General features: G+C 57.3%; 1 protein-coding gene across 1 annotated transcript in view; it reads left to right on the top strand.

Annotated features, from left to right (window-relative positions):
- RELT (RELT TNF receptor) overlaps positions 1-16,943 on the top strand; it is a 70,874-nt gene extending 53,931 nt beyond the window's left edge. The window contains exons 6-12 of the mRNA XM_074978413.1: positions 4,354-4,611; positions 13,788-13,868; positions 14,264-14,345; positions 14,524-14,772; positions 15,541-15,721; positions 16,092-16,259; positions 16,932-16,943. Of these exons, the coding sequence (XP_074834514.1) occupies positions 4,354-4,611; positions 13,788-13,868; positions 14,264-14,345; positions 14,524-14,772; positions 15,541-15,721; positions 16,092-16,259; positions 16,932-16,943 (1,031 nt within the window). The remainder of the gene's footprint in view (positions 1-4,353; positions 4,612-13,787; positions 13,869-14,263; positions 14,346-14,523; positions 14,773-15,540; positions 15,722-16,091; positions 16,260-16,931) is intronic.
- Positions 16,944-20,575: the final 3,632 nt, after the last annotated feature.

The following is a 20,575-nucleotide window of genomic DNA, read 5'->3' as shown; positions in this document are numbered from 1 at the left end:
CCAGTGGGCACCGCTGGAGATGGAGGGAGTTGGAGGAGGAGGCAAACAGGCTGTCGAGCTGAGCTCCCTGCAGGGCAGCAGCACCGGCTGCGTGACCGATAACTAGCAGTGTGTTCCTGAGCTGAGCTGAGCTGAGCTGAGCTGAGCTGCCGGCAGACCTGCAGCTGCACTGGTTATGCCCAGCAGCCTAACACATCCAGGACTGTGGTGGGGACTTGTCCTCGTGCAGCTCCATCGTTGGGGTCGGGGGGAAGATCCCACCTCAGTGCGGGGTTTCATGCAGTCTTTTGTCCTGCACTTTAAATGTCCTCAGTGCTTCTCTTTTCACTGATTGCATCACAGGGGGTCTTTGTCCTTGTCCCCCAGATGGGTCAAACAGCTCCTTAGCCTGGGTCCGCGGCTCTTCTCCCCACACAAGAACTGTCTGTTCTGCCTGAGAAGGAGGGACACATGGTCGGCCCCAAGGGAGGCTCCCCTTCTCTGGGGGGGATCATGGGCCTGCTCTGCAGGCTGCACACCTGGTCTTTGCTAGACAAGCAGAGACATGTTCAAGTTGAAACTCATCCAGCAACATCCCTCATCTGGCAGGACCATGGGTGATGCTGGACCAGAGAGCTCCAACTGCGTGGGGCTGGAGTGGGTCCCTGCTAGTGGCAGGGAGCCCCAGGGGCTGCCATGGGGCAGGCAGCCAGGTAGGGAAGACGCACAGTGGGGAGCCCAGCTGGGATTCAGGGAGCCCCACTGTGGGGAGCCAGCCCCAGTCAGGAGCCCCACCAGAAGCCCTGTGGCAGAGAGCCTCACTGGAGCACAGAGATCCGTGAGCAGCTGCAGAGACCCCAGCCAGGGCCAGGGGAGCCTGGCAGCCCCACTGGGGGAGCCCTGCAGGAGGACCCCCTCCTAGGCAGCCTGAGGGAAGGAGCCTGTGGTGGCCAGAAGGGGAGCCCAGCCAGCAGGCTGGTGCCTCCCGACCTCAGGGCGACCAGGAGGCCTGACCTCCCATCATCCAGCAAATCCCCTCATTTGGGACCCCTCAGATCCTAAGGGTGCTCGATGAGGGAGGTACAACCTTTATTACTGTACTGGTTGCCTGTCTGGATGGGGGCCTGCGCTTCCGGGCTGGATTGACTTTCTGAGACCTGCTCACCTGCCACACTTCTGCAAGGGGCGAAGAAGCCCAGGCTCTCAGCTCTGAGAATTACGCAGCAGCAGGGCTCACACATGCTCTCCGTTGGACTCCCACAATCCTCCAGCTGTTTCAGTCCCACCGTGGAGTCTGCCGCCGGGGTCGTGTGTTTACAAAGCGCCCTCTGGGTCGAAGCTTTGTTCGACCACTTGCAGGCCAGGCCGCAAGAAGGAGAAACCGCCTGGAGTCCAGATGTCCTTCTGCAGAGCTCTGGGGCCCCATTGTCCCGAGAGTGGCGTGAAGGGGCGGGAATGGAGCCCACTTTAAGTGCAGAGCTTCTCCAGCAGAGTCGCTGCTGGTGTCTCTGGAGTGACGCAAAAGTTGCTTTGCCCATGAGCACTGAAGCGTCGGCATCATCTTGAGTTCAGAGTTTGCCCAATATCAGGCCTGGGGAAGCCCTGACCTCTAGGCCCTATTACTGTACAGACCACATGTTAAAGCAAGAGACCCCGGCAGTGCAGCCAGGTCTGGGGTGCAGCTCCTATGCTGTTGTGGCAGTGCGTAGTAATGCCACCACCCACTGAGGGGAGAACACGGCAGCTGATAGAACCTGCAAGGGGATTGTTGGAGTTGGGGATTTAGTCAGGGGAGCTGGTAACTCTGACTGACCTAAACCCTTGTATTCTGGGTGGAGCACAGGTCATCTACAAATCTCCTCCACTTCCCTCTGTCTTGGGACAAAACTTCTAGCTGACCCCAGCAGTACCGCAGTTGTTGTCCTTCATTCTCAGTAAATCTTCTCCACATTGCCCGAGGTCTTCCTCTTTTGCATTTTCCTTGCGGATTCCATGTGAGAGCTTGATGGACTGTGCTGGATCCGTAGAGGTTTTTAAGGTTTTTAAGTCCTGGCTTGACAAAGTCCTGGCTGGGATGACTTAGTTGGGGTTGATCCCACTGGAAGCAGGGGCCTGGACTTGATGACCTCCTGAGGTCCCTTCCAGCCCTATGATTCTACGATTCTATGGATGATGGTTTTCTGAGAGTGTGACCTAGCCACGCCCCCTTTCTTCTCCTGATTCGAACATCATTTGCTTCTTGTCCTGCTCTGTTCTAAAGTTCCTCATTTGTGACAAAATCTTGCCATTTGATGTGAAGGACGTACCTCAGGCATCTGTTTATGAATGTCTGTAGCTTGTGATTGGAACTCATCTTGGTACATCAGGTCTCACACTCATACGAGAGCAAACTGCTCACATTTGTGTTGAAGATTTTGCAGTTTTGCCTTTGCAGATATAATTTGTGATTTGTCAGACTGGCAAGCCAGAAGTCCCAGTTAAAATCCCCATAGTTAACAATACTTAGGGGTCTGCAACCGAAATAGTGAGAAGAGCCATTTTTCAAGTTCAGTTACAAAATCAATCCCTCACGAGCCGCAATGCACGCGAATACGAGGCCGTCCTTAATAGATAATGTCAAACCGTGCTTTTGTCATCCTTATTTTAAGAGCAGCGCACACACAATGATTTGTATCAGTTAGAAAGTTGTTACCCCCATTCCCAGGCTTTACCTGCCTCAGCCCCAAACCCACTCCATATCCCCAAGATTTACCGGCCTCCGCCATCGAGCTGTCCACTCTGCAGCTGCCCCACCACCACCTTATTCTCAGCGTAGCTGCGCAGCACCAGCAGGGCAGGCTCAGCTGCCCTTCCCCCAGCTCTCCTGCAGGCTGACCTCCCCCACATGGAGCCCTGCCGGCTTCCTCTTCCAGGGCTCCCTGCCCTGCTGTCTTCCCCAAGCTGCAGCTGACTGCTCAGTGGCTCTGGAGGCTGCCGCCACTTAAACAAACAAACAAGAAAATAAATTCTGGTTTAGCTGTAGGCATTGTTTAAGCGGTGGCAGCCCCCAGAGCTGCAAGTGGAGCTGGTAGCAGCAGTGCTTGGAGCCTCAAGTGGCTCCTTAAAGAGCCACATGTGGCTCTGGAGCCACAGGTTGCTGACCCCTGTCAATCTGGGACAAAGAGTCTTGAATGCAGCTGTTGCTTTCCCTGTGCTGTCATTAATAGCCTTGTCTGTTCCTCCGTCTCTGCCCAAGTAGGTGGCACTCTAATGATGGTTAAAGCTCATCACCTCAGACACCACCTGTGGCTGCTCATGAGGATTGCCTGTTTGACCCACGGTGTGGGCACAGTCGGTCCTGGGTGTACGCACACCATACAGCTGCCTGGTTGCCTCCCAGGCATGTGGCTGCCACCCATCTACAGCTGGGCTACCCATTCCAGGTGCTTGGTGGTGGGGAACTAACTAGCTAAACATCCCCACGCTCCCCTGCAAAGGCTATAGCTGTGGTGCAAGTTCCCCTCTGAGAGGCAGTCCCTCCCCACCTATAATATAATCCTAGGGCTGGAAGAGACCTCAGGAGGTGATTGGATCCAGCCCCCTGCCCAAAGCAGGACCAATCACAACTAACTCATTCCAGCCAGGACTTTAACAAGCAGGACTTAAAAAGCTCTAGCGATGGAGATTTCACTACCTCCCTTGGTAACGCAGTCCAGTGCTTCACCACCCTGCTGGGGAAATAGGTTTTCCTAGCATCCAACCAGGACTTCCCCCACTGTAATATGAGACATTGCTCCTTGTTTTGCCATCTGTCAGGCCCTCCGTGGTCCATCCTGAGCCAGCTGTGACTGTCTCTTTCTTGGGGTGGTGGTGGGAGCTGGAAGCTGGAGCCCCTTCTTGCTGCTGACCAGGATTGTAACTTGAACTCTGCACCAACGAGGCACAGGCCTGGCTCCCCACATCCCAGCTGCTTCAGCACCCCAGCAGCTCTCTTGCCCCAGGGCTGCGCACAGAGCACCAGCCGAGTTTTCCACAGGCCCCTTACAAAATGACCTCTCAGTTATGCCAGAATGTTTTCCCACAGTTTTCAAGGAAGAACTGAAACAACCCCCCCAAGTCCTGACAGTGTTTCCAGAAACAGCAGCTGACGCCAAGAGCTGTGAACCCAAAAGTGAACATCCCCGCTGGAAAGCCAGCAGTGGAGCCTACAACAACTGCCTGGCAAAGGTGCTCCTGAATATGCAGGCCTCACTCTTTGCAAAGGAGTCAATTATCCCCATTTTATGGCAGGAAAAACTGAGGCACTGGGTCACTCAGCAAAACCAGGGCTAGAACCCAGATACTTTGGCTCTTAGCATGACAGCCTTTTTTTTTTTTAAACCCTTATCTGTCCAGCCTCAAAGCAGATACCGCCCCGGCTGGCCAGGCATGTGGAGGCCCTGCACAAACGGGGAGAGAGGGCAGTGTCCAACGGCACGCAGGAGGGGAAGCGGGAGGAAAACACCACACAGTACGCTGTGCTGGCCATTGTGCCAGTCTTCTGCCTCATGGGCCTGCTGGGCATCCTGGTCTGCAACCTCCTGAAGAAGAAGGGCTACCACTGCACAGCCCACAAGGAGTTGGATGAGGAGATGGCGAAGGTGGAGCGAGACGGTAAGGGCTGAGGGGCAGGCTCTGCTCTCACACCTCATGCTGACTGGAGCCAGCAGCAGGAGGTGGGCTTTGCGTTGCCTGGCTCCAGAATCCAGAGCACCACCCCAGAGGGCTGCCTCTCGTGCCCTGCCCTGGCTAATCGGAGAATGGCGCCCGTCTTGGTGTCTGCCCTGGGGTGCCGTGACAGGCACCCTGGAAATACCTGAGAGGAGGGTGGATTGTGACAGGGAAGAACCAGACCAGCCCCAGCCTGGCAGAGGGGAGAACGGTCCCCGAGTGCCCCATGCCACGGGTGGAACAGTGGCCAAGTGGGCACGGTCCATGCGTGCTGGGAAACCTGGCAGCCCCTATGCATTGACCCCACTGGCTCTAGGCACTGTGCTCCAGGACCTCCTGCCACCCGAGATGGGAGGTTCGGCTCTGCTGGGGAGGGGAAGGGAGCAGTGAATTGTGGAGTTTCTTCAAAGATCTCCTGTGAGAAACATCTTAGTGGCCAGCTCCTTCCTCGGCCCAGGGGTTCCAGCTTTGTTTCTTTGTCTGCTTTGCTGTCTAAACAAACACTCTCTCTGTAGTCAGAGGGGAGGAGAAGTCGCCCCATGGGACCCACCCCGCCCAGACTAGGGCTGATCAGCTCCCCCCTCCTGCAGACACCTCCCTGCCCTGGCTCTGCAGTGCCCCCATGCAGCTCTCTCCCTTCCCAGGGAGCTGTCATGGAGCACCGGTGGGAGAGTGAGGCGTGTGTGATTCTGGTGGGGCTGGGCTGAGCGCTCACAAGGAGGGAGATGGTGAAAGCTGCCGACACAGGCTAGTGAGGGGCCTGAAGACAGCCTGAAAGGCCAATTCTCCCTGGCGGCGCACGAGTCCTGGCAGCAGCTGCATCGCCTGGTGTCTAGCCAGAAAATCCCCTTTTGTGGGCCAAACAGCACCAGACCAGTCTAGGGATCACACCCGGCATATCCTAGCAAAGCTCTAGCCCATAGCAGCCATGTCTACACGTGCACGCTACTTCGAACTAGTGGCACTAACTTCGAAATAGTGCCCATCACGGCTACACGCGCCGGGCGCTATTTCGAAGTTAACTTCGACGTTAGGCGGCGAGACGTCGAAGTCGCTAACCCCATGAGGGGATAGGAATAGCGCCCTATTTCGACGTTCAACGTTGAAGTAGGGACTGTGTAGTCGTTGCGCGTCCCGCAACTTTGAAATAGCGGGGTCCGCCATGGCGACCATCAGCTGAGGGGTTGAGAGACACTCTCTCTCGAGCCCCTGCGGGGCTCTATGGTCACCGTGGGCAGCAGCCCTTAGCCCAGGGCTTTTGGCTGCTGCTGCGGCAGCTGGGGATCCATGCTGCAGGCACAGGGTCTGCAACCAGTTGTCAGCTCTGTGTATTTTGTGTTGTTTAGTGCAACTGTGTCTGGGAGGGGCCCTTTAAGGGAGCGGCTTGCTGTTGAGTCCGCCCTGTGACCCTGTCTGCAGCTGTGCCTGGCAACCTTATTTCGATGTGTGCTACTGTGGCGTGTAGATGTTCCCTCGCAGCGCCTATTTCGATGTGGTGCCGCGCAACGTCGAAGTTGAACATCGACGTTGCCAGCCCTGGAGGACGTGTAGACGTTATTCATCGAAATAGACTATTTTGATGTTGCTACATCGAAATAAGCTATTTCGATGTAGGCTTCACGTGTAGACGTAGCCAGCGTCTCCCCTGCCCAAGGACTTGAGGCATTGTACGGCTGTGAATTCGCTCATCTCCCAGGCAGGGGGTATCTCTCGGCTGCACAGCCAAGGCCCAGTGCAGTCTGAGTGGTGGCAGAGTCACTGGGTGGCAGTGACTCTCAGCCTCCTGCTCACACCACGAGCCCACGTCCTCTCCCCGGTGGAACGTGGCCGGGGCGGGCCAGCGGGATCCACACTCTAGCAATGCCGGACCTCTGCCTAGGCCTGCCTGGGTGCAGCTGCACTGGCTGTATCCCCTCCCTCCCCGCCCAGCCCTTTGCCAGCTCCTTCTCAGCTACCCCCTTCCTTGTCCACATAGCCTGGGGCATGGGGTTCCCCCCTCCCAGCACTGATGGCACAACCCCTCCCTCAGGCGCTGCACAGGGCGGGGGCTGAAGTGGAGAAGCCAGGGACGGGTCGCTCCCCCGGACAGCACCTGCGTACTGCTCAGCCGCTGCAGGGAACAAAGCCATGATCAGCAGGTTACCTCAAGGGCAGGAGCTGCGGCAGGACAGGCTGCAGTGACATGGGCGAGGACTGAGCCAGGCTGCCCAGGACTTGCCAACCTTGGGAGAGTGGTGGTCAGCGTTGGGGGGGGGTAAGAACACCCGCTCTTGCCCCAGTGCTACTGGACTGTGCTGCAGTAGTGGAGCTGGGAGCTGAGCCCCCCTGTGCCTTGAATCCCTACCAGCAGCCATGGGGTGCCAGGGTGGGAGCGCAGCCAGTTAACACAGGGAGGGATATGCTGCTCTCCCTTGGGTGCAGGAGGGCTCTGCTCTCGGACTTCCATGTGAGCGATCTGGGGGCAGGAGTCTGGCCTCCCACCCCCCTTGAGAGCAGCTTCAGTGCCAGGGGAGGACGGGTTAACCTAAATCCCTGTTGAGTTTGTTGCAGGAGGGGTTGTCTGTGGTTGGAACTCTCTGGACTTATGGTTCCAGTGCAGCCTCGAGTGCATGCCAGGGCGGTCCTGGCCTCCCCCAGCAAAGACCCAGCTGCCCCTGTCTTAGCCGGGGATGCCGGGGAAGCCACCCTGCTCTCCCTCCTCCATTAACTTCCTGCACCCTAGGGGAGGCCACTGCTGCTAAGCTCAGGATGAGACTGACTGTGGGGCAGAGGAGACCCACTGGTACTGTTGGTAGCCAGGTCACCTGCAGTGAGTCGCGTAGAAGCCTCCGGGGCCAAAAGGGCAAAGCGCAGGCGGTCAGCATTGTCACCGTTCAGGAGAGCCTGTGGCTGCTGCATGAACGACTGCCGACGTCCGGGGGCGCAGCAGTCAGACTTGGGGTGCAGTCGCAGCGGGGAGGCAGTTTCCTGCTGGAAGTCGTGCAGGACGAGGCTCTGCGTGGGGAAGACGTCGTCCCAGACCCTGCTAGAAGCCTTTGCTGCGCGAGCAGCTCAGCCGTTCCCTTCTGTCCTCCTGGAGTGCGGTTTGCCCAGGAGCCAGGCAGGCGGGTGTCGAGTTCCTTCATTCTGTGTGGATTCTTTCCCCATCCTCTAGGTTCCTGCATCTCTCCCAGTATCCTTTCAGCCTGCGTTTGAGCTGAATCGCAGAGGAGTCTGCTAACTCCCTCCCTTTGCCCTCCTTCCAAACCACTCGCCCAGACAGCCAGCGGCTGGAAGTGGATGGAATTCGGTTTTTCTTCTCTCCTTGCTCCTTTTTTGTGTTGCGTTGTTTTTTCCTGTTGGTGCCTGCCCTGTAGCCAATTCATTTCCTCTGAAGTCAGCCCAGTTCCTTTCCTGCAGGCTGCCAGCAGGGAGACAGCACCTCTGTAGTATAAAGTCAGGCCCGGGTGTCTAATGATCCCGGTGACACAGTAATGAAAATTTCCTGCTCCCGGGACACACAAGCCTTTTCATCAGTGCTGCTCCATCAGTCAGAGGGTGAGGGGAGGAGCTGTAGGCCAAAGAGAGGATCTGCTGATAGTTTAAGGAGCCCTTAGCTCAACTGCTACAGGTCTGAGTGTTGGTAGCTAAGGTGCTGGGTCCTCCTCTGGTGCCACTCTGCGCATATGAGAATGTGTTTGCAGCATATGGGTTTAGTTGCATGAGGGCTTCCCAGCCAGATGCAAGGCAGTAGGTAGCTGTACAACCAGCCCCTGAAGAGTGGGCCTGAACTCTGCCTCTCTGGAGCAAGCCTGCTCCATTCTGAGCCAGGCAGATCTGGCCTCTCAGGTAGTATCTGGACTGGAGTCTTGTCGGGGCTGGGGGTTGGAGAGCCTGTCCCAGGCTAGACAGGAAGCAGAGCATATTATTCACTGCTCTGTTGTGACCCTGGCTGGCCAGGTGGGGAATGGGAGCAAAACTGAGATCCGGGGCCAAATGCTATGACTAGTGACGCTGCTGTTAGGATGCTGGACAAGCCACCATGGTACTAGAGCCTCTGTAGGCTGAGAATTCTTTTTTCCCTTGGCTGTGATATGTGTGATTCAGGGTTGCCTGTCCATGTCTGGTACCCACTGCTCCCCGCAGCTAGGGGAGGCCTCTGTGCGCTCGCACAGCTGAGGCCTCTATTTTTTTGGAGCGGAGGGAGCAGAGTTTGAATCCCCTCTCCCCAGGTCTGTGATGTTGTGGCACCTGGATTCCTTGCATTGCCTGACATAAGCACGGCTGCCCAAGTCACACAAGCTGAGGGATGGGGGTCGTTGGCTTTCCTCTGAATCCCTGGGGCATCGCTCCTGGAGAAGGCTTTCTGCAACTGGTGTGTGCTACCTGCCATAAATTTCCAGTCTCTCGTGGCAAGGAGTTCCACAGATGAGGCCCCTCTGCAGGAAATGCTCTGTCCCCAGTGTCTGAGGGCTGGAATCTGGAGCTATTCTAGCCTCGGGGCCCTCTCTCTGCATTGGGGGCTTAGGCAGTTTTTGAGGTTAGTCAAACTGTGGTGGGAATGGCCTTGTCCTCACTATGACTTGGGACACCTGGTGTCAGTTCCCAGCTCTGGCCTGCTGGGTGACCTGGGGCGTGTTGCTTCCCTCCATCTCTTGAATAGAGGGAGAGATACGGGGCTCCCCTTTGTGCGCACTTAGTGCTGGAAGAGCACAGTGAGCTCTAGCTGTTGTCTGCAGGACAGGCCATAACTCTAGGGGTAACTAATAGCTCTGTTTGAGGTGGCAGGGCAGGGGCCAGCTGGACTAGTAACAGGGCTGCCCCTGACTATCCAAGAAGACCATTTACAGGAGTTGAGCAGAAACCAGCCTGTTTGTAGCCAATAGCAGCACTGGGCTGACTAGACTGGCTTGCGGTTGTCTTAGACACGCTTGGCCCTTGAACCAATAGGAATGCATCTCTTCCGCACTGACTGACTTGTTATATTTCCATTGCTCCATGACAGCTGGCCATGGTGTCTCGCTTGTTACTGGTGACCATAGAAACAAAGTCCAGGGAGAAGATTGAAGGGAGACATGATAGCGGTTTTCAAGTATCTAAAAGGGAGTCATAAGGAGGAAGGAGAAAACATTTTCTTCTTGGCCTCTGAGGATAGAACAAGAGGCAACGGGCTTAAACTGCAGCAAGGGAGGTTTAGGCTGGACATTAGGAAAAAGTTCCTAACTGTCAGGGCGGTCAAACAGTGGAATAAATTGCCAAGGGAGGTTGTGGAATCTCTATCGCTGGAGATATTTAAGAACAGGTTAGATAGATGTCTGTCAGGGATGGTTTAGACAGTTCTTGGTCCTGCCATTGGGGCAGGGGGCTGGACTCGATGGCCTCTCGAGGTCCCTTCCAGTCCTAGTGTTCTATGATTCTATGACAATCACCAGACTCAGCTAAATCACTTCTTGATAACAAGGTGTCCATTTTAGTCTGTTCAGCAGCCCCTGGAAATGGCTTAGAGCCCTAATCCTCTGGTTGAACACCCCCAGAGAGCAAGGTTCAGATCCTGACATGTTTGAAGCAAAGTTTTCTCTCTCCCAGGTGCCTGGGGTTTCTGAGTGGGGAATTCTCCAGTGATACCTTAAAGCTGGAATTCTTTTTTGTGTCATCATCAATAGAAACACCATAGGGGTGTTGATAACAATGTTCACAGGCAAGATGCAACCAGGAAAAAATCTCCCCTTCCTGACCCCACTGTGGCATGCTTCTCTGCGTGCAGGTCCCTCCACCCCAGAGGTGGCCGCATTTCTGCAGTATGGTGTATGTGCAGCTTGTGAATCACGTTAGGCATGAAAAGCCTGACATGGGCTATCCATGAGCTGTGGTGAAGTCGGGGTCCGGGCTCTGCCCTGTTTCATTAGCTCCTCGGCCAGAGAAAAGCTGTAGGAAGGCTCCTATATGGAGCCAGCATTGGGGTCCTTCAACTTTGCTTTTTCAGGCCTGGGCCTCTTGCATGGAACAGGTCATTGTCTCACCCTCTTTGCTGCACAGAGCCCACAATGAGGGTATGTGTTCATCTCTCTGAAATTCTGCTGCAGAGGTGCCATGGGAATCCTCAAAATAAAGGTGATGATACAGGGGTGTGAGGCTCGTGTCTTGGGGGAGGGGAGCGGGGGGCTGATGAAAATGAAGCCCACTGCCCCCCTGCTGTCGGAGATCCTGAGTCAGGCTCCGGAAATCCAGGAAAGTGGCTTAATAATCACAAGACGTCCCCCTCTCGGGGCAGCTGTTTGAGGTTCTGGGTTTAGAGCCTTTCGGGGCTCACAGTTGTGCGCTCTGTCGGGCAGCAGCGAGGCCTGCAGACTGCCGCACGAAAGCTGAGTCAGGTATATTCACATGACTCAGGGAGCTGGGGCTTGAAGAAAATGCTCTAAACCCCAGTGCCCCACTCAAACTCCCTGGCAAAGCACCACCCCTCCAGGCCACTGCGCCAATGGACAGCTGCCCAGTGTGCCCACTTGTGCTACCCTCTGCCTCTGAGCACAAACCCTGCAGGCTGCCTGCTGTGGCTCCGGCCCCGCAACACGCCTCCCCTGTTCTCTTCTGACAAGGAAGTCAAATAACCCTGGAGTGCCCAGCCCTGGCTGCTGTCACCATGACTACGGGGGCTGGCGAGCGGTCCCTGAGGTCTGCTGCGCTAGTGGCGGCTGTGCAGAAAAGCCAGGCGGTGCGTGGGGGCTGGGGCTGACCTAGTTGCTGAATGGGTATTCGCTATAGTGAAGGTGGCAGGGAGTATGAGGGGGTGGTGATCTCCAACCGGAGCTCAGGAGCTCCTGCGTCCGAGCACCAGCTCGGCCGTCTCGGGATTGTCCCTGTGCTTGTCAGCTGAAGCATCAGGGTCGCTGCTTGTAATAGAGGGCCCCAGCCACGCTTGTCCTCTCAGCGGCCTGTTCTACCGCCAGGTTGCAGCCAGGGAAACTGAGGCACCAGCCATCTGCCCAGCATCCCACCCCCCGGACTGCACTTCCAGCCACAGACTAAGCCCCAGAGCCTGGTGTGGTGTCAGACGTGCTGAGCCCCTCAGGCCGAGCAAGGCTGTGAGATTGGGGTAGAGGGGAGCAGCAGGGCCCAAGGATACATCCCTCCTCCCTGAGAGAGAGCAGCCGGCAGGGTACCTGACGGAGGAGGAACTGAGTACCTGCCCCCAGCTTGTCTCTGAGCTGGCCTAGTATTACCGCTGATCCGTCCAGGGAAGGAGGGGGCGTTGGAGGAGCTCCATCTGAAAAGGTTCCTGGCAGGAGGTTTCCTGGGCCGGGGGGGTGTGTGTGACTGAGCATCACACCCCTCCCATATTGCTGCCGGTGAAGGGGAGGTATCCCGCTCCTGGGCATGCCCTATGTAGGCTGTGCTGGCTGGTGCAGTGGGCTGGAACCCAGGAGACCTGGGTCCTCTTCCTGCCTCTCCTGCTGTGTGACTGGCTCAGCTTTTGCTCTCTGTGTCTGTTTCTCATCTGCCCCCTGTAAAGTGCACTGGGCTCTAGCAGAGCTTGTAGGGGGTGGGCTCACCCTGGCGAAGGCGGGACTGACCCGTCTGCAGGAGGGGAGAGATGGCGACTTATTAATAGGGAGCTCTGCAAGTTAAAGCCCAAGAGGCCAGACGGGATCATGGTGCTTTGGCCCGGCCAGAGAACTGCTCCTAGGGGTCTCTGCAGCGAGCGTGGTAATAAACCCCAGGCCAGCGGTTGCTGGAGCCAGAAGTCACCAGGCCTGGGCCCAGCTGGTATTTCACAGCCCTTGTGCTCTGCTTTGCCTGGACAAGGAGATGCTGCACCAGCTCAGAGCCTGGGCTACATCCCCTTGGCTGTGGGAAGCCCAGCCGGTTTATTTTGCCAGCTGTCCATTGGCACCGTGAGATCACACACTGGCCCTGGGTGATGCTTTCTGAGCCAGGACTGCAGCGCCTCCTGCTGTCTGGGCTTCAGCAGCTTCAGTCGCCTGTGCTAAGAGGGGATGGGGGCCCAGATGTCTCCCCAAGAGCCAGATGGCCAGGGCTGGCTTGGACTGCACCGCCATCTCCTGGCCAATGGCTGTAGTGTTGGTGAAATGACTTCATTCGCAGTGCAGGGTGTGGGGCAGTGCCCAGAGGAAAGGCTCGTTGGAGGGGGCCAGGCATGCCCTGCCCAGGAGTGGGGTGAAGTAGGTAGCGTGCGTGGCCCTAACAAGCCAAGCTCAGGCTGCTGCGTTGGGATTGGGAACCACACCTGGAGCTGGGATATGGGGTCAGGCCTTTCTCCCCTGCTGACAAGGCAGTGCTGGGCTGGGATAGCAGAGCTGGCTACCCTGGACTAAAAAGAGGCTTTGCTCCTGGCTGAGGCTCTGGGTTCAGTTCCCAGCTCTGCTCACTTGAAGCCCTGTATTTCCTCCATGCTTTGGTTTCTCATCTGTAGAACAGCTACAAGGCCCCGTTTTCTTGTTAGCTTCTCAGGCTACGGGCTGTGAGCATATGTACAGCACCTAGCGTAATGGAGCCTGGGCCACTAGACACTACATTGTGCTAGAACTACTATACAATAAAAGGCTCCCTGCTGAGCCAGGACACCAGCTGGCGTGGGTGATACAGAAGAGTTTAGAAATACTGTGTGAATTGTTCGGAGGGGCTCTAAATGCCATGTCAGGGAAGGTGAAACTTTATTCATAGCTGTGCCAAGGGAGAGTGCTTAGGGCATCAGACTGAAAGCCAGGATGCCTGGATTCATTCTGCCAGGCCAGGCCCCTGACTGAGTTTGAGTGAGTCCTCATTTCCATTCCCCTGTATGTAAAATGGGTACACCACTTGCCTGTCTGCTTGTCACCATGAGGCTTAATCAGCGGATGGCCTTGAATTGCCGAGCAGCTGTGGCTTGGTCTATACTATGCTGGTGAGTTGATTTCAGATGCACACTTCTAGCTACAGCAATTGTGTTTCTCCCATCGACCATCCTATCGCGAGGAGTACAGGGGTCGACTGCCACCCCCAGACAGGTCGATTTATGCATGAAATCGAACTTCAGAAGATCAACCCTGACCAGGTCAATCTTCCCCGAAGTACAGCCCTAGCCTTTGTTACTCTGCATGGAAAAGAGCAGCAGGTTTTAATTCCCAGCTGTCCCCTTCCAGGTAATCTCTCAGCCTACAGAATAGAGGATGCGAACGAAGACACCATCGGGGTTCTGGTGCGGCTGATCACGGAGAAGAAAGGTCAGTATCTCGGGGGACAGGGCCTTCCGACCCAGAGGTCTGCCCTGGCCTGCAAGCTGAGTGTTTGACTCAATGGAGAGACCATACAGGTGTCCTCCATTGGTGAGCGTGGCATTGGTGCTGGCCATGAACTTGGATTTCCAGAGAGTCTCCCCCGTACAGCTCCAGCACCTGAGTGCTGTCCTGCTTCCTCACCAGCCTGCCAGAGAGCTCAGGTCTTTTGACCAGCGGTCACAGACCCGAGCCAGCACAGCCAGACCTTAGGCCACGTCGGGCCAAGCCTGCGACGCTCTAACACTTCCCCTGAGCCAGCCAGTGGCCGAACGGCAGCTCTGGTGTCTCCCTTTGCACCTGCTTTTAGTAGCACGTTCCTTGTTGTTTTTGCTGCCCCCCAGAGAACGCTGCTGCCCTGGAGGAGCTGCTGAAGGAGTACCACAGCAAACAGCTGGTGCAGAGCAGCCACAAGCCGGCGCACAGGTAAGGGCTCTGGGCCTGCAGCCCTGTAATGGTGCTGGCTTTGCTTGCAGCTGTTGAAGCAAGACTGCCTGATCGGGGGAGGCTGCGCAGAGCAGGGAAAATGCAGGGGAGCTGCTGTTATCTGATGGGGCTGCACTCAACCCCCCCCGCAGCTCCCCGCTGACTGTCTCTCCCCCAGCAGGCTGCACTTTCTACCGCACCACCCCCACATCTGCCGGCATCAGCACCACCTGCACACGGTGCAGGGCCTGGCCACTCGCTCGGGGCCCAGCTGCACCCGCTGCTGCCAGAGGAAGTGGCCGGAGGTGCTGCTTTGTCCAGAAGCTGCAGCTGCAGCTGCCGCCGCCGCCAGCACCACCCCCAAGCTGGCAAAGCCGGGCAGCAAGGCCAGCAGGCCAGGAGAGATCACCATCCTCTCTGTGGGCAGGTGAGAGGAGCAGATCCAGGCGGGGGTGCGGGGATAGCTCCCTGTCGCTCTCACAGCTCTTGGGAATGGAGCTGAGCCTGGGGCTGGGCCTGGGCCTGCACCCCCACATCACAGCTCAGGCCCACCAAGGAGCACACGGCCCCAGCCAGGCAAAGTCCATACTCAGGGCCTGTGCAGCCTTCGTGCAGCCCTCTGTGGCCCATTGTGCATCTCTGGCAGGCCCCGATGGACCCAGCGAAGGTTCATGGCTTTGCATCCCGAGCTCCTGGGATCAGTCCCCGCTGTCCTACAAGCCAAGCAGTGGCCCTGTGTTATGTACGGCCCTGGCCTCCCTGAGCAGAGCATGACGCCCTGCGAGAGAACTGCCAGGGTGGGGTCGCTTGTTCCACCATCTCTGGGAAACCCCACTGGCTGGGTTTTTATGTGGGCTGAATATTGAGAGCTGGTTGAGATGCACAAACTCTGTGCTTCAACCCAGGCGTGTGGGCTAGAGACGGCGGCTGGAAACCTGGCCTCCAGCTCTGCCACCCATTGCAGTGTGACCTTGGCAGGCTCCTTGGGTGCCGCGTGCCTCAGTTTCTCCATCTGTGCCACGAGGCATAGGCCAGGCCTGGAAAGGGACCTGTGTCTGCATGTTGTATCTGCCTTGAGTGTGAAGTCAGGCCCTGACTGTTGTTCCACATCTGGGGGTGACGCTGGCCTGGCTCCTGCCCCTGGGGTGGTGGATCATCCCCAGATTCTCTGGCCCACGTGCTGCCCTGTTCATAGGTTCCGAGTGGCTCGCATCCCTGAGCAGAGGCCCACCCTGCCAGAAGTGAAAACCATCTCTGAGTGCGGCGGGGCCGAGCCGGCTGACCGCCCTTGCAGCTGCCTCCCCACTGAGCAGAGACCGCTGGTGGGCAACGGAGCCAGGTCGAAGTGGCTGAAAACAGCCGACAGCCAACAAGAGGTGAGTGCGCATGGGCTGGGCCAGGGCTCCTGGATGGCGGGAGAGTCCTGCTCCTTCTGGCCGAGGGCTCTGATGCAGGTTTTACCCCTCTTCACTTCCCACTAGAATCAGCCCCCTCCCTGGGGGCCCCCCAAAGCCTTGTCTTGCTGGACACCTGGGTCCCCTGTCCTGGTTCCTGCCCTGGCCCCACCCCAGGCCCCTTATCCTGGCTCCCCCTCTACGGTGGGTCTGTGGCTTGGGCCCCCTTGTCTCCATCACGATTGCCCTGACTGTGGCCTTGCTCACACCAAATTGGTGTCCCATGGAGCAGTAGCTGTCTGAAGTGGCCAGCATCGAGACAGCTATCGTGACCCTCTTCTCCACGGGGAAGGTGCACCGCAAGCAGGTGTCCTGGTGTCTCAGCGCAGGGGACAGCCGCTGGCAGAGCTCCACAAAGATCTGCCGCCTCATCTGGAAATTCCAGTGCCACCAGTTGTCATCCCACTCCCCCATGACCATGTGCTCCCACCACTCTGACCAGAGCTGGGAGAGCACATGGGTGAGGTGGCCCTTTCAATGGCATGAATCAACTGTGCTAGCATTGGCCTGCTAAACCCAAGGTTGTGAGCTCAATCCGTGAGGGGCCATTTAGGGATCTGGGGCAAATAGATTGAAAAAAAAAAGGGATGGTGCTTGGTCCTGCCAAGAGGGCAGGGGACTGGACTTGATGACTTCCCAAGGTCCCTTCCAGTTCTGTGGGATGTGTGTGTGTGTGGAGACACTGAAAGCCCGGACCTGGGGCTCAGTGGCAGGAAGGGAGCTATGCTCTGGGCACTGCCCATCCCCAGCAGGTATGAACTCTGCCCCTGCCCAGAGTCGACAGAGCTGCCTGCATCTCCATATCGTTTGGACAGTCCAGAATAACAGATACTCGACAAAGAAGATTCCTTGGGAGTGAGGTGACGAGGAGCGGGGGTTGAGTGGGCAGGTACGCTGAGGAGTCCTGCTGTGAGAGCTGATGAACTCACCATACAATTCTTTGGATTCACGCACCTGGAGGTCCTGGCTGGTCTCACCCTAACTGACTGTGAGCCAGCAGCAGGGCTGGGCGTGGGCCCCAGGAACTTCTTTCACGCCAGCCCCGGCTCTGGCAGAGTTTGGCCAAGCTAAGCCTTGCTGGCTGCTGCCCTGGAGGCTGCATGTCGGTCACACGTCTCTCCTCTGGTTGCAGGTGATCATCTGAGTCCCTCATGCACCAGGAGACATGAGAAGCGACTTCTGGTTGACCCATCCACCCGCAAAATGCACCCCCAGGCGACGCTGAAGGTGAAGTGTGACCCTCCTGCCCCCCTCGGGAGAGCTCTGCTGCCCTGGAGAATCGCAAGGCACAGCCCCAGGTCCTAGGGCCAGCAGGGAGGAGACCAAGGATGTGCCGAGCTGCTCAAAGCTGCCTTCTATTAGGGGAAGGGAGTCGGGGGCAGAGGGCTTGTTGGAGGTGGGGGCTGAGACAGTTTGATAGTGGGGGAGCTGAGAGCTACTGACCCAGCTGTGCACCCTACATAGGATGGAAGAAGCTTCCAGCCAAAGGGTGAGGCAGCTCCCCTGCACCCCAAGTTCCAGCACCTGTGGGCGGGGCAGGGGATTCTTAGCTGCCCAACCAGAAAAACCAGGCTCTATTCTTTATGTCATAGGAGTTCATGCTCCAGCAGAGGGGCATGCCCCATAAATAGACTCTGGAGACTGAGAGGGGGCAGCTGAATGCAGGAGTGTAGCATTGCAAGGGGGGAGGTAAGTTTGGCTTTTTCTTTCCCCCTTTATGAAGAAAGGGAATCCTGCCTGTCTGGCAGTGAAACTGGCTGAGGACAGTCCAGTCTAATGTTACCAAAACTCCGGGTCCTTTCGTGTCCCAGTGATGAGGTGACCTCGTTAGCACCCTCACAGAACAGCGCTTGCCGTGTCACTTCATCCTGTCTCCCCGCTCTGGTGTTCATCTTAAAGCCCCAGCTCCTGGAGCCATGTGATCTGAAGTCACACTCAGCCATCCTTAACCCCCTTTCTCACCCCACCCTGTATTTCTGGCTCTCGTAGCTGCAGGGAGAGGCTGGAGAATGTGACCCCAATGCACCTTAGCAGCTCAGAAACCAAATTAAACTAAAAGTCAAATTTTAGCCTTTTTTTACTTCAAAACACTGATCATTTTTAAGGTCCCTCCTGACCTTAGAATAAGTCTCGTGGCCCATACCGCTCCCATTGTCCCTCCGAGAGAGGCACAAAAGAGATGCACAAAAGTTGGAGGGGGGCGGGGTAGGCAGGATCCAAACAATGTATGTTTTCTCCCTTGTTCCTGCCTGCAGGGAAGCAGGGACCATGCTCCCCTGAGCTGAGCAGCACCTGGCCCTGCCTCGGACACAGTGCTTTCGTCAGTGTGGGGGCTGGCTGTTTGAGCAGAAAGTTGCGTGGGTGGGTTCAGGAGCTGGGGTTGTCTCTGCTTTGGGTTTTGAGGCCACTTGGTGGTTAATTTGGGGTCCTCGGCATGGGTGGGAAGGGCTGTGTGGCTGGACGTGACGGGGCGGTCAGCCTCTGGAGCTGGGATCTGCTGCTGCCCTGCGCTAAGAGGCTGCCCCAGCTCATGCCAGTCTGTGGCTGTCTTGGTGTTTGCTGTGGTGGGAGCTGACTCGGGCCCCAGCCAGGCCTGGGATGCTAGCACTGAATGTGAGGCTGAGGCTGCTGCGAATTCTGCCCCCCCCCCCCCCCCCCCCCCCCCCCCCCCCCAACCCTCTCAGCTCAGGGTCACTGCTCAGGTTCGAGTACCGCCCCCTCTAGGGCCCTGTCTGTGCCAGGGAGGGCAGCGGCTCTGCCGGGGAAGAGGGATGCCCTGCTGGGGCAGTCACCCTGCTAAAGCTCAGGAACCACTTCCCGATTTAAAAACCTCTGACCCCCGGCAGGCGGGGATAAAGCGCCGGCGGTTCGCCGACACTGCCCTCGGGCAATCCACCGCTGTCTTCAGAGCAAGGGAAGGGCTGGTTTTCCCAGGCAGACCCTTCCTGGCGCCCAGCCTTCCCAGGGCACGAGGATTTCGCCCACTCGTGCTGACGTCCGGGGCCTCGGTGGTCATGTGAATGAGCCAGCTGGGCTCCAGCATCTGGAGTGCCTCCGACTATCCACAGGGCAACTGCCCCAGGGGCCTCCTAGCTACTGAGCAGCCTGGGGCCAACCCCACTGGCCCTGTTTCCCCATGGCAATGGCTCCCTGGGCCAGAGGGGGCATTGTGCCGGGGCTCTCTGAGGGTTGCTGCCATTTCTCGCCAGACAGGCGTCATGGCAGGGCCTGTCCATTGAGCAACGACTAATGCTTGGGGCACTTACCCGCCAGCCCACACTTGGATCACTAACTCCAACAGCGTCTTCCAGTCCTGGCCTGATACCACTGCAGCCTTGCGGCTGGGCCCATTGCTTCAGCATGTTGCATGAACACCACTGCCCCGTAGCCCTCACTGGGTCAGAAACTGAGGCGGGGGACCCTCTGGCTTGCCCTTGATTGCTCAGGTAGCTCATGCCTACGAGCCACCTCCTCGGGTTGTGGGGTAGGGGGGGTGGGGATGCTTAGGCATGTGTATTTCAGCCCTACCGACATGGGGTAAGGTCTGGGGCCAACGTCTCCATCCAAGCCCCTGGCCCCAGCCCTCTGGGGTGTTAGCCCACTGTTTACAATAGGGTTAGTTCTACTCTGTGTTGTCAGCCACTCCGGTTGTGTTGTTTGTCCTGTTTTGTACATCCCATGCTCTGTTATTTATGCGGGCAGTCGGGGATCTGGCTTTTAACTGCGTCTGTCCACCCCTTGCCTCATAGTTGGCAGTGGCCCCGGCATAGCCCGTGCCTTTTATTTATTGAAAATGAGTCTTTTTAAAGCCAGCCTTTGTTCCTGGCACATTTCTGTAAGTCAGTAACGAAATAAACCCACTGGCCAATGAAAGTCAGATGTCTGAGGATTTGTTTGTTGGTCATCTTCCCCTCCTCCTCTCTCCCAGCTGTGGGGAGGTGGGTGTGGTTCCCAGGCTCCGCTGCACCATTGGCTTGCAGCAAGAGGAAGGGAGGCCCATGTTCAAATCTCTGCTCTGCCACAAACTTCCACTTTGGCCTTGGGCAAGTCACTTGGGGCAGACGTGCTTAAGGCCAATATGGCTGTGTCAGCCACCTGCTCAAAACTATCACATACCTGCTGTCTGGGAGTGCATGGGCTGGTACCTGCAAAGTTGGCGCCAGGCCTGGCACTGCCCTAATTCAAGCCTTTGGCTTTCCCCTGGTGGTGAGCCCATGCCCATCTCAGCAGACATGCAGGGAGACGGCCACATGGCAGCCAGGTGTGTGTGTGTGTGTGTGTGTGTGTGTGTGTGTGTGTGTGTGTGCGCGTGCGCGCATGCGCGCACGCGTGTCCAGGTGATTGAGGCACTCCCTGCAGATGTGGGCGCCAGGCCTCATGCGGCCTGACAAAGAAGAAAAAGCTGCCCTGGCTTAGGCCCTTTCCTCCAGGGTGGGGGAGGGTCCCAGCTGAGCCTCTGGGCCTGAGCCCTACTTCTGCCCCTGGTGTTACACTCCTGGCAGGTGTAGGCAGCTACTTGCTCACATCTAAGCTCGCTCCAGCATCTGGCATCATCGAATCCTAGGGCTGGAAAGGACCTCAGGAGGTCATTGGGTCCAACCCCCCTGCCCAAAGCAGGACCAACCCCAACTGTGTCATCCCAGCCCAGGATTTGTCAAGCCAGGACTTAAAAACCTCTGGGGATGGCGAATCCACCACCTCTGTAGGCAACGCATTCCCGTGCTTTACCACCCACCTGGTGAAACAGTTTTTCCTCATATCCTGCCTAGACCTCCT

Source organism: Carettochelys insculpta, chromosome 1 (assembly GCF_033958435.1).
Source record: "Carettochelys insculpta isolate YL-2023 chromosome 1, ASM3395843v1, whole genome shotgun sequence".
Taxonomy (NCBI): domain Eukaryota; kingdom Metazoa; phylum Chordata; order Testudines; family Carettochelyidae; genus Carettochelys; species Carettochelys insculpta.
This window is presented reverse-complemented; position numbering and strand designations above follow the sequence as displayed.